The sequence below is a fragment of the Chelonoidis abingdonii genome, chromosome 2, assembly GCF_003597395.2.
Source record: "Chelonoidis abingdonii isolate Lonesome George chromosome 2, CheloAbing_2.0, whole genome shotgun sequence".
Taxonomy (NCBI): Eukaryota; Metazoa; Chordata; order Testudines; family Testudinidae; genus Chelonoidis; species Chelonoidis abingdonii.
In genome coordinates, this window is record NC_133770.1 from 16,027,011 (window position 1) to 16,039,326 (window position 12,316).

The 12,316-nt window shown below is 45.2% G+C and overlaps 1 protein-coding gene across 1 annotated transcript in view; it reads right to left on the minus strand.

Annotated features, from left to right (window-relative positions):
• EXOG (exo/endonuclease G) overlaps nucleotides 1-8,306 on the minus strand; it is a 30,738-nt gene extending 22,432 nt beyond the window's left edge. Inside the window, exons 1-4 of the mRNA XM_032789065.2 lie at nucleotides 8,224-8,306; nucleotides 6,544-6,683; nucleotides 3,965-4,041; nucleotides 35-149 (exon numbers count right to left, since the gene is read on the minus strand). Coding sequence (XP_032644956.2) covers nucleotides 35-149; nucleotides 3,965-4,041; nucleotides 6,544-6,630 — 279 coding nt within the window. The 5' untranslated portion in view covers nucleotides 6,631-6,683; nucleotides 8,224-8,306. The remainder of the gene's footprint in view (nucleotides 1-34; nucleotides 150-3,964; nucleotides 4,042-6,543; nucleotides 6,684-8,223) is intronic.
• Between the last annotated feature and the right edge of the window lie 4,010 nt (nucleotides 8,307-12,316).

The window sequence follows — 12,316 nt, forward strand, 5'->3', positions numbered from 1 at the left end:
CAATTTAGTGTGTAACAACAGCACAGGTACCTACCTGATAGGTTACTCTTTTCTTTCCATCATCCCCTGTCTGAGGCAAGGTCAAAGGTCCAGAAACTATCCAAACATCCTCAAATCTCTCTGTCAGCTCCCGACAATACATTTCCATTCTGCGAAGATATCCCTCAGGTCAGGGAATGCCGGTGGGGGCAACTTTCTTTTTTTTTTTTTTTTTTTAAATCATGCCTAGATCATAGAGAGCAAGACAAACTACTCTCAAACAGTTTTGGGCTCATTTTCAAAAATATGGGCCCAAGCTGCATGCCAAAAAATGAGTAAATGTATGCATAAGTTGAAGCTGTCGTCCCATCTCCTGCATTCAACCCCCATTGGTTAATTTACAATTGGTCATGCATTTTCTGCACACATTTGAGACCTCAGATCGGCAGTTTTATCACATTCCCTCAAAACTCAAGTTCCCCATTCATTTCCATTACTGAGTTCTTGATCACTTTGAATAAATAAGAATTTTTGGGGGGGCTGCATCCTCTCTCATTTTAAAAGGGTTTTTTTTTATATTATTTTTTGTTTGCTCCTCCGTAATTTAGAGGAATTATGGTCCTTCAATATACCGCCAAATATTTTGGTAAAATATATAATTAGAGATTTTTGCAATATGCATACAGAATCTTAAATGTCAAATTGCAAGTGTTCCAGGCATTTTCTCACATGCATTGATGCCTATTGCAGTCTCCAAGCCCCTTCTTGCTCTTCTGTGTAAAACTGATTAGGAACAATGTAACCCTGCCTTTGGGAAAGGTATCAAACCAAAGTGCATGTTTTGGGGTTCAGAAAAATACTTAAATGAATATAGCTTGGAGCATGAAAAGTTTGTCCAGGTGAACAGCTTGCCAAGTCATGCCTAGTTTTCATAAAATGGAACTGATTATAGTCACTCTTCATATGGTTCCTACAGGTCACAGCAGCTGCTTACGTCAAAACAATTACTGCGGGGACCTCTGCTGAAGAGGAGAGGGGAGTTGTGTCACATTTGGTTTGCAAGTCTCACTTTGGTCACCTTTGAAATAGTCAAACGTCCAAACAGTTATTTCATATACTTGAGTTGGGTGGGAGAGAGAGAGGAAGAAATTGACGGGATAAATTAGAAAAGAAGCATAGGATTGAGAGAGATTTTTTGGTGGGGAGAAGTAAGGAGATACAGAAAACAGAGGTGGCAAATAAAATGTAAAAGAGAGAGAGAGAGATAAGGGTACTGAAAGGAGAAAATGAAAAAAGAATACAGACCCTGAAAGTCAACACTAGAAATAATCAATTATAGGAAAGAGGAGAAAGGAAAAGAGAAGTGAAGCCAGGGAGGGACAGGAGAGAAGAGATGTGAAACAAAAGCTAGAGACATAGTACATTTCATCCTTACAGTTGTATCACATAGAAAGCTGACTGGCAATATGAAATGAATAAATAACACAGAGTAGTTTTATTCCTTTAAATTGGAGGGGGCATGGCACAGGGGGAGGAGGGGAGTGGTAACAGTGATATTTAATTCCATTTAGTAGGCGAAGACCTTGGGGCTGTAGGTGCCTGATGCAATTTTCAGGCTCTCCCCATGATCTCCTGATTAACCAGAGTTCTCGGCTGAGAGGAGTAACAGAAGCTCCCGACCCTAAACTGGCACGTGCCTAGCTTTAGCATCAGTGAAAACTTATGCCCAATTTCCTGAGGCATTAAAACAATTGAATAACTCTTAAAATGTCATAGTGCATTATTTATCCATAAAATCATATAATCTTACTGAATGCCTCATATGCTTTTATATATATTCCTGTAAAAGTAGAGAGCAGCGTTTGCAAGAATGATGAATCATTTCCTATGCTAGATTTTTAAATGTAATATTTTACATTCTTTTACTATCCTCTCCTTGATTGAGCCTCGTAAAATTCATCACTCCCTCTGATTTCTGAGTCTTAAAAGATGTTGAGTTCCACACAACAAGTACAGAATCAATGTTTGTTTCAGTTACTAATTAGTTTTCACCTCAAAAGAATAAAGGAAAAGAGTCAATATGAACAGTTAATACACATCATCCAGTTCCATCACCTCAAAGCTGCGATGCTGCCAGTCTTCACAAGTGAAGATTTTGGCTGGTTGTTACTTGGATGCATGTATTCCTGTCAGGCCTTGCAGGTCTCGAACCTGTAGCCGTGGGAGTGCTAGGGGGGGAGTCTTCCACCTGGCATCTTTCAAACAGGGACCAGGGTTGATGAAGCCCAACGGGGGCACAAGCCATGTCCCTATGCTCTGACTCGGAGAGCTCCATGTCTCCTGACTGGGCCACAGCCCCTCTTTAAGCCAGAGGAGAAAATGGGAAATTTTTCTCCAGTAGTAGGAAGAGGGCCTGAAACATAAACCCTTTTATTAGAAGCCTAGTATGAGGCCTGAGGCCTGAACTAAAGTAATGGTCAAGACTTTGCTAATATAAAGCAAAGTTAAGCTGTGATGAAAAGGCAAGGCCTGCTCACAGAGGCTAATATTGCAGAAACAGACATTCCAAAGAAGTGCTAGGCACAGGCCATGCATGTAAACGCATTCCAGAAGGGTAGTACCAGAACACCCCAATACTAGCACATTCCCCAAAGATGATAGGAGCATGCTGACCCATCTTAAAGATAAGGTCAGAATAATAACATGATGGATAGAGATGTTTTGATCAAAACAACAGGTACAAGGTGATGAGTGGTAACCAGCTACATCACAAGATGTCAATTAACTACATCAGAGTGGCAATATTAACCTGTTTGCACTGATGTATCCAATGGAGTCTCAGGAGGAGTGTCTTTGGCCAGCCTAGAGGGCAGTGGAAAGTTCTGCCACTGACTGAGATACATCCATTGTCATGGGCATACATGTGCTAGTGTAACTATAGACATTGATCCAGGGAGCTAGGACCGTTCTTTGTTCACAATAAACCTGGCTGGGTGCCTTTGTACCTTAACGTATCTAGTGGTCATTGGGCGGTTCGCTCGAGGTCTGCTGCAGAGCTGGGACAGCACACAAGGAGAACACACACACACACACACACACACACAACACAACAACACAAACACACACACACACAACCACACACACACACACACCACACACACACACACACACACACACACACACACACACACACACACACACACACACACCTAACATCACCTACAACTGGACTTCACCCTGCCACAGACTGTTGGTTTGGCATTTACCTGTTCTTGACCTCCTGGTATCCTGACTCAGCCTGAACCTTGGTAACTGCCTCCTGGTTCCTGCCCTCTGGTTTGTCTCTGAACTCTCATCTCCTGGTATTCCAACCTGGCCTGATTCCTGGTAATTGGCTCCTGGCCCCTGGGCCCATGCCTAACGTTAATCCCTAGGCCAGCCCACCCCGCACCCCGGTCTTGATAGCTTGTACAGACCCCTGTAACCCACAGGAGTGGGACCCCTGTGAGAGGAATGGATCCAGCAGCCCAGCCGCTGCCTCCAGAATCACTAGACTCATCAGAATGGGCCACCTTCCTTAAGGTGGCTAACCAAGTCCTGCAGGATTGCATTGAACAGCTGACCTTACTCTTGATCCCTGCCCTCCAGTGTGTCTCTCAATTCTGATCTCTTGGAGTTCCAACCCGGCTTGATTCCTGGTAACTGGCTCCTAATGTTAACTCCTAGGATAAGTAATTATATTCACCTACCTAAATCCCTCCTACAATTTCTATTGGATAATACACCAAAATGACTGCAAATAGCTCTTGGCACTGCCTTTTCTCCTGGAGGAGGCTGCAGTATGTATATGCAGTATTCTTGCACATGGCTTGCAAAGTGCTTAGGGATCCTTTGCTCTATATATGTAAGATATTATTAGTGTTTTACCACTGACTTTAACTTCGTCTTCATCTTACACTTAGTCCATCCAAAAGTAACATCTCACCTGTTCCAGAATCCAGCATTATTCTTGTAATTCTGAGGCACAATGTTGGACAAGTAAAATGTTTCAGCCATAGCTTGCTGTATAAAGAAAGAAAATGGCGCCATGTTATTGAAATGCTATTGAGATGGGCTGAAAACAAAGCCAAAATTTAGGAGGGTTTGGAATCAGAACCCATATCTAGATCCAGACTTCACAGACGGACATTATTTACATAACGGGTAAAATCAAAATCCTAGATCAGAGCACCACAGAAGTACTGGGGCAGAAGTAGAGATGAAAAATTGGGATATGATCTTTGCAGCTCAGGCCCATCTATCATTCTATAGAAACATTCACAAGTGTATCCATTTTTGGAGCCAGCAGACAAACAAAATAATACTTAAGCATAACATTGAATGACAGTATGGAATTAAAGGGGTAATAGTTTGTAATTAGTTTGGGAGTAGCTGGCTGCCTTTTCTGAAGAGGAGGGAAATTTGCACTTATGGTTCTTATTTCCCAGATTGGTTCAATATGTTTTTGCCTTTATTCGTCAGGAAAGGTTTTACATTGCCAGCATTTTACAATTTTAAAAAGATACAGGATGCAGCTGATGGAATGGTCATCAAGACCCTGATCATGCAAAGGCTTATGCACCTGTTTAACTTTACAAATTGTGAGCACAGTTAAGTAGGTGCATAAACATTTCAGGACTGAGGCCCAAGTAATTCCAGAGAAGTAGTAATCTTGGCCTTCTTCTGGTCCTATACATTTACAAATATGTGAAAAAACATGAAAGTAAAACCTCAGGCTCTTATTCTGCATCTTATTATTTTATTTCATTTTTAAGTGCTCTTTCAGATTCTCCTGATTCATAGAAGATAAGGATCTGGCAGCAATATTTAGAACAAAGCTTAGTACAGGTAGTGGTTGTACTGTGAAATATTCCAGTTAACATATCTAACCCTATTTAAATCCTGGGCTTCATTGTACAAGCTGCTAAACATGTTGAAATAGCTGAAAGAACCGACAAAGTCCATCAGTGACCCTTCCACTATAAGTAAAATGACTAGTGCATTAATCTACTATATAACAGTGCTGCCATTACCCTGCTCCACAGCATATTACATTTCAGGACAGGAATGCACTTTCAGTCTGCTTCCTAAATAGCAAATCATCTATATTATGGAACAAAATCAAACTAGGACCAGATAGAATCAAGGATGCTTTGTTAGTCAATGGATTAAGGGACCAATATTTTGGCACACTTATCTTACAACGTCATAGATTAGGTAAGAAAAAACATTTTTTGTAGACTTTAAGAGGACATCTAAGGCAAATGGTAAGGCAGTCCCTTAATGCACTGGTTTTCAAACTTTTTTCTGAGGACCCAGCTGAAGAAAATTATTGATGCCCATGACCCAACGGAACTGGGGATGAGAGGTTTGGGGTATGGGAGGGGCACAAGGTTCGGGAAGAGGATTAGGGTATGGGGGTGAGTTCTGCAGGGTAGGGCCAGGAATGAGGGGTTCAGAGTGTGGGAGGGGGCTCTGGGTTGGGGCAGGGGGTTGGGGTGCAGGAGGGGATCAGGGCTCTGGGCTGGGGGTGCAGGCTCTGGGATGGGGCCAGGGTTGAAGGGTTTGCGGTGCAGGAGGGGTTCCAGGTTTGGAGGGGCTAAGGGCTGAGGCAAGGTCTTATCTCCAGTGGCTCTCAGTCAGCGGTGCTGTCTGGGTGCGGAGGCAGGCTTCCTGCCTGTCCTGGCACCACGGACCGCACTGCACCCCGGAAGCGGCCAGGAGCAGGTCCAGCTCCTAGGTGGAGGCACGCAAATGGCTTCATGCAACTCTCACCCACAGGCACCACCCCCCCAGTGCCCACTGGCTGGTTCCCAGCCAATGGGAGTGCGGAGCCAGTGCTCAGGGCAGGGGCAGCGCGTGGTGATCCGTGGCCCCCCTGCCTAGAAGCCGGACATGCTGCTGGCAGCTTCCAGGGTGCAGCACGATGTCGGAATAGGTAGGTACTAGCCTGCCTTAGCTGGGCAGCACTGCCAATGGGACTTTTAATGTCCCGGTCGGCGGTGCTGATCAGAGTGACCCAGTGCCTGACATACCATGACCCAGTACTGGGTCACGACTCGAACTTGGACAAACTCTGCTTTAATTCACTTTATACACAGAATTAGAAAGGGAACAGACCTTTAATCCATCTAAATTATTCCCCTGCCAGCGCAGGGCAGCTCTTTACAGCATGTTTGCTAGTGCTTTGTCCATCAAGGTTTAAATATCTCAGTACCTGTTGGCTAAGAGGACAGTGCTGCTTTCCTCCACTCACTTACTAACTAAGCATCAGAAGAGAACTTTAAGGTGTGATAGGTAAATCATCCCCATGTTACAGATAGAGAAGCCAGGGCATAGAAAATTGTGAGTTGCTCAGTTTCACACGGCAAGTCTACAGCACAATCAGGATGAAAACCCAGAACTCCTGATTCCATATCTTGTCCCTCAACAAGGAGGCCATGCTTCCTCTCAAAAAAAACCCCATTATAAATAAATTTTAGATCACCCTCCCACTGACAGACATACGTTAAGAAGGATTCTTACTGTTGAATATTTGTTATCTCCTGCTGGTGCCATATGCCCTCGCGACCACCCGCTCCCAACGTAGTCTTCATTGACAGCACTAAACATGAGAGGGATACTAGGATCTGGTCTGAATTTGCAGTGCCTTCGATCTGCGTTGCCTGAGGAACAATATACTAAATAGTTAGGTTATTTGCGAACCATCATCATTACAGAATAAAAAGAGCTGTTTCCCAGTGTGCCTTCCCAAACTGCTTACATTTCAGGAGTCTCTATGTGATCTGAGTATTATTTTCCACCTCAGTTTTGACAGAACTATGTCTTAATCAGGGTAGCAATCAGACATATATCAGAATTCCATGTCTCAAGATGTTTAATCTCAACTGGCTGATTAGTTTGATTCTGATACTTTGGACAACATTTTAACATGTCAGATGGTTACAGACACTTGAATACAATTGTAAAATTACTGCTTTCATCTTTTATGAACTAGTGAAGTCAATGGGACTACTTTTAGTCAGTTCTAAATGCTCTCAGCATCATGTCTGTAGTTTTGAAAGCTACCCTGAAGATTGTGACTGAGATATAGCCAAAGGGATGCTACTTATTTTGCAGTTATACAGGTACCTTTGTTACCAATACCTTGCAATATTAAAACTTCATAATTCTATAAATTTAAATTAAGATGGTTGTATATTATTTGCATTTTATTCAGATGGTGAAAACAGTTTAGTGGAACTGAAGCAATGTAAGTAATGGGTTACAAAAAGAGTATGTGTTACATACTGAGTAACATATGTAATACAATGTGTTACACTAATTATTTGGTTTTGATCAGTTGATCCCACTTGATTCAACTTTCCCAAAAACGTTATTTCAGGGCTACATATTACATACTCCTATTTTTCTGGCACTTTATATTTTATCTAAGTCTCTCATAGAGCTATTCTGATTAATTCAGCCTGATCCTGCAAAGACAAACATGGGGTAGATCCTCAACTGGTGTAAACTGTGATAGCTCCATTGAATAGAGCTAAAACAATTTACAGTAGCTGAAGATTTGCCCCAGGATCACCTTTAAGAACTTGAGCAATCCCACTGCCTTCAATGGGACTGTTCCTGTGAGTGAAGTTAAGCATGTTTGTAGATGGGTGTGGCGTTGGGGCCTTAGTTTATGTAGTTTAATTTTACATTGGTAGCCTCACAGTCATTAACTTCACCTTTTAAGACCCACTTCTGCAAGGTCACCTACAAAACATGAGTGTTTCAGATGTACACACAGCCGCTGAATCGCCAGCCATGTGTCTGTGTAAACTGTACAATCACCTCAGCCTGTACCTGTAACTCTTGTCCTTCCTGATCCCTCCCCTCAAGCTGTATGGAATATACTCAAACCCATCACATTTGTCATGTAAGCCCCGATCCTCCAGAGAAATCCTTCAATATGATCCCTTCTGCCAGCTCATAGTCCCACTAAGGAAAATGGGACTCAGAACAGGCACACGGACTTGCACTGGCAGATTCCTTTTACAGTTCTAGGGTCATTAATCCAGCACTTCCATGTAGCCTCACTGACTTTGGTGAGACTGAGTGGGCATAAGGAGCCACCTCCACAGAGCTCATTGCAGGATTGGTATTTTCTGTGATATGCCTATCCCACTTGTGGGTGCCATCAAAATAAACAAGCACACACATACATACCCAGTGTCTTGTGTTTTGAAATATGTTCAATCACCCATCTAGGCACCCGTTTTGCCTGATCATAAGACAGTGCATGATTTGTGTAACATCTGGTCTCTGTTCCAGCTATAGGGAATCCATACTGTTCCAGCAGAGACTCTTCCACTGGTTCTAAGGGGGGAACAAACAAAAAGTGACCCTCAGATGACACAGGGATTAGAAACAAGAGAGGGGAATGTCTCTCAGGTTTCTATACATAGTATTGAATAACGCTCTATTTGAGTTGAACTGAAAACATATTTAAGACCAAAAAAAGACACTTAAAAAAATAACTCACGTCTACCAGAGACACGTCCATGCTTGACACCAAACTTATGTTAAATGCCTGGCTGGTGAGTCTTGCCCACATGCTCAGGGTTTAACTGATCGCCGTATTTGGGGTCGGGAAGGAATTTTCCTCCAGGGCAGATCGGCAGAGACCCTGAGGGGTTTTCGCCTTCCTCTGCAGCATGGGGCACAGGTCACTTGCTGAAGAATTCTCTGCACCTTGAAGTTTTTAAACTATGATTTGAGGACTTCAGTGGCTCAGACATAGATTAAAGGTTTGTTGCGGGAGTGGGTGGATGAGATTCTGCAGCCTGTGTTGTGCAGGAGTTCAGACTAGACGATCATGATGGTCCCTTCTGACCTTAAAGTCTATGACATTTAGAGTGTAAACCTGTAAGGATAACCCCCGCAATGAAGCCGGGGGGTGGGGGTTGCTCCAGGGGTCTTCTGTGGCATTTCCGCAATGAGGGGTCCTTTAGTGCCGGGGAAGACCTGGAGTGGATCCCCCGCTGCTGAAGTGCCACCAAAGCCCCAGACTGCCGCTGGGTATTCGAATCGGGCCCCGCAGTTAATAAAGTCGGCCCTGTGTTTGGATGCCAGCATCATTAATGCTGTCTGCATCACAGTCGCTTGCTGTGCTCATCACAATCTTTGCAAAACCAGAGGTGAGCCATTTCCCCCTGAATAGACCTATGACAGCGAGGGGCTGCTGAATCGGTACCCTCAGCCAGGAGGGACACCAACCACAGTTGGAGCTGGATGCACCCAGGCCACAGAAGTCAGGGATGCTTTGTGCTCCCACATTATGGATTTGCACGAGCCAATGATGTGATGGGGAAGAAGCTCATTGACTGTGAGAGGGTTTCAGTGCCGGGCGGTGGGGGCGGATGATTGCCATGCAACGTACTTACGAATGACATGACAACTTATCAAATGGGGGTTGATTTAAATATGGATTGATATAGCTAATTGTATTGAGGAACAGGGTTTGCATACTAATTTCTAATGGTCCTTGATCATGTGCTCACCTTTATTATTTGAAATACACTCCGTAGAATGTGATGCAGTGACAGCAATAAGCTTTCTTTGATAAAAAGCTTTATTAATAAATATGTATTTAAAAAGTACAACTGCACACTGCCCATTCACCCACTGCCAGGCAGGCCAGCTGCCTATTACCACACCAAAACACAAGTAACAACAGAACCTCCTGCTCTTGTATGTCCTCCACTCCCGCATCCTCTTTTCCCTTCTTTCCCTGTTCGTTGCACTGGGGGACGTAGTGGAGGTATTGACAGGGGAGGGGGGTAATATAGAGGACTGCATGGGGCAAAGTTGCCCTGCCCAGCTATGCATGAGGCCCAATTGCAAGGGACATCAACCATGGAGTTTTCCATCCTGTTTCTGGACAACATCTTAAGGTACCCGGAGAAGACTCAGGCTATAGTGTGAGTGATGCAGCAGGAACCAGCATTCTTGCAGCCGTGAGTGATATCAGCTGCTCAAACAGTTCTTTCTGTTTATCTATGTCTTCCACCCTTAGGCCTGGTCTACACTACGCATTTATACCAAATTCAGGAGCGTTAAACCGAGTTAACCCTCACGTCACGTCACACCCGAAGCCCTTAACGTATACAGGCTCTTAATACCAGATCAGCTAATCCCACCTCGACGAGGGGAGTAAAGCACTGAAAATGCTATTGCCATTCATATTAGGGTATGGCTGCAAATCGACGTATTGCCTCAGACGCTATCCCACAGTGCATCAGCTGAACTGCTCTGGACAGCAATTGACTCAGATGCAATGACCAGGTAACAGGAAAGCCCGCAAACTTTGAATTTCATGTTCTGTGCCCAGCTGGACTCTGATCAGCACGGTGGCGATGCGCCCAATCCAAAAGAGCTCTAGCATGGACCAGTGGAGATACAGATCTGATCGCTGATGGGGAACAATGTCTATCAGGCTCTTTCCAAAAGACGAAAGAAAGCATTTGAAAAATCTCCAGGATGAAGAAGAGGTCACAGCAGGGACTCAGCACGTGCTGCGTGACAAGCGTAACGGAAAGCCAAGAATCAAATGGACCTCAGGGGAGGAGGGGACTGAGGACTCGACTATCCATGGTTCCCGCAGTCTCGGAAAGTATTTGTCATCTTGGCTGAGCTCCACGACCTGAAGGTTCGGCAAACATTGTCGGGTGGTTCAGGGATATAGTCGTCAATCCCCTTAGTGTCTAATGGAGATTCAGTCCTGCTTGAAATATCATGGCAGCTGGAGGCTGTGCTCCTCTCCCCCACACCCTTTAATGACTAATGTAGATTCTGTCCTGCCTGAACTATCATAGCAGCTGGAGGCTGCCTCCTCCTCATTTTATCTCACTATGAAGTCAGTGTTTCTTATTCCTGCATTCTTTATTACTTCACCACACAAATGGGGGAGACACTGCCACGGTAGCCCAGGAGGGGTGGGGCAGGAGGGAAGCTACGGGTGCGGTTGTGGAGGGGGCACCCCCTAGAATGGCATGCAGCTCATCATTTCTGCAGGATGTCTGTGGCTCTGACCTGGAGCGGCTGTCCTCTCTGGTTCTTTAGTAGACTTGCCCCATATTCTAGGCAGGACTGATTCTACTTTTAGACAAAATGTAAAGAAGGGAATGACCTGGGGACTTATTCCCATTTTTGTCCATGCGAGGCCAGCCAGGAGCACCCATGACAGCAGCACACGGTACAAAAGGCCTGGTAACTGCCATTGCCCATTTCCAAAGCAGCAGACGGTGCAAAAGGGCTGATAACCATCTCTGCTACCTTGCAAAGGCAAATGAATCCTGCTGTGTAGCACTGCATTACCGCCTCTGTCAGCAGCATCCAGTACACATACGGTGACAGTGACAAAAGGCTAAATGGGCTCCATAGTTGCCATGCTACAGCGCCTGCCAGGACAATCCAGGGAAAAAGGGTGCTAAATGATTGTCTGCCGTTGCTTTCATGGAGGAAGGACAACATTTACCCAGAATCACCTGCGATACTGTTTTTGTCCCATCATGCACTGGGATCTCAACCCAGAATTCCAATGGATGGGGGAGACTGCAGGAACTATGGGATAGCTACCCACAGTGCAACGCTCCGGAAATCGATGCTAGCCTTGGTAAATGGATGCACACTGCCGAATTAATGTGCTTAGTGTGGCCCCGTGCACTCGACTTTATATAATCTGTTTCCAAATACTGGTTTCTGTAAAATCGGAATAATCCCATAGTGTAGACATACCCTTAGTTGCCTTGCATGTTCCAGGAACTGCAAAGCAAATGCCTGCTCCTGTGCTAAAACCCTGTTCTCAAGCTGTGCAACCAGCCTGAACCTTTCTGCTTGCCTCTTCCCATGCCTTTCCTCTAACTTGGGGTGCTGATGAGGTGAGATGGGGTCAGTCTAGGGGGCAGGGCAGTGAAGAGGGTTTTGGGGTGCTGATGAGGTGAGGGGAGGTTGCTGTAGGGGAGCAGAGCAGTGAGGAGGGTCTGGGGTTCAGATGAGGCATTGGGAGGTCGGTCTCAGGGGGCAGGGCTGTGAGGAGGGTTTGGGGTGCTGATGAGGTGAGGGGGGCCAGTCTAGGGGGGAACAGGACAATGAGGAGGGTTTGGGGGTGCTGATGAGGCGAAGGGGAGCCAGTCTGGGGGTGCAGGGCAATGAGGAGGGCTTGGGGTGCCGATGAGGTGAGGGGAGGTCGATCTATGGGGGCAGGGCACTAAGGAGGGCTTGCGGTGCTGATGAGGCAAGGGGGGGCCGGTCTAAGGGG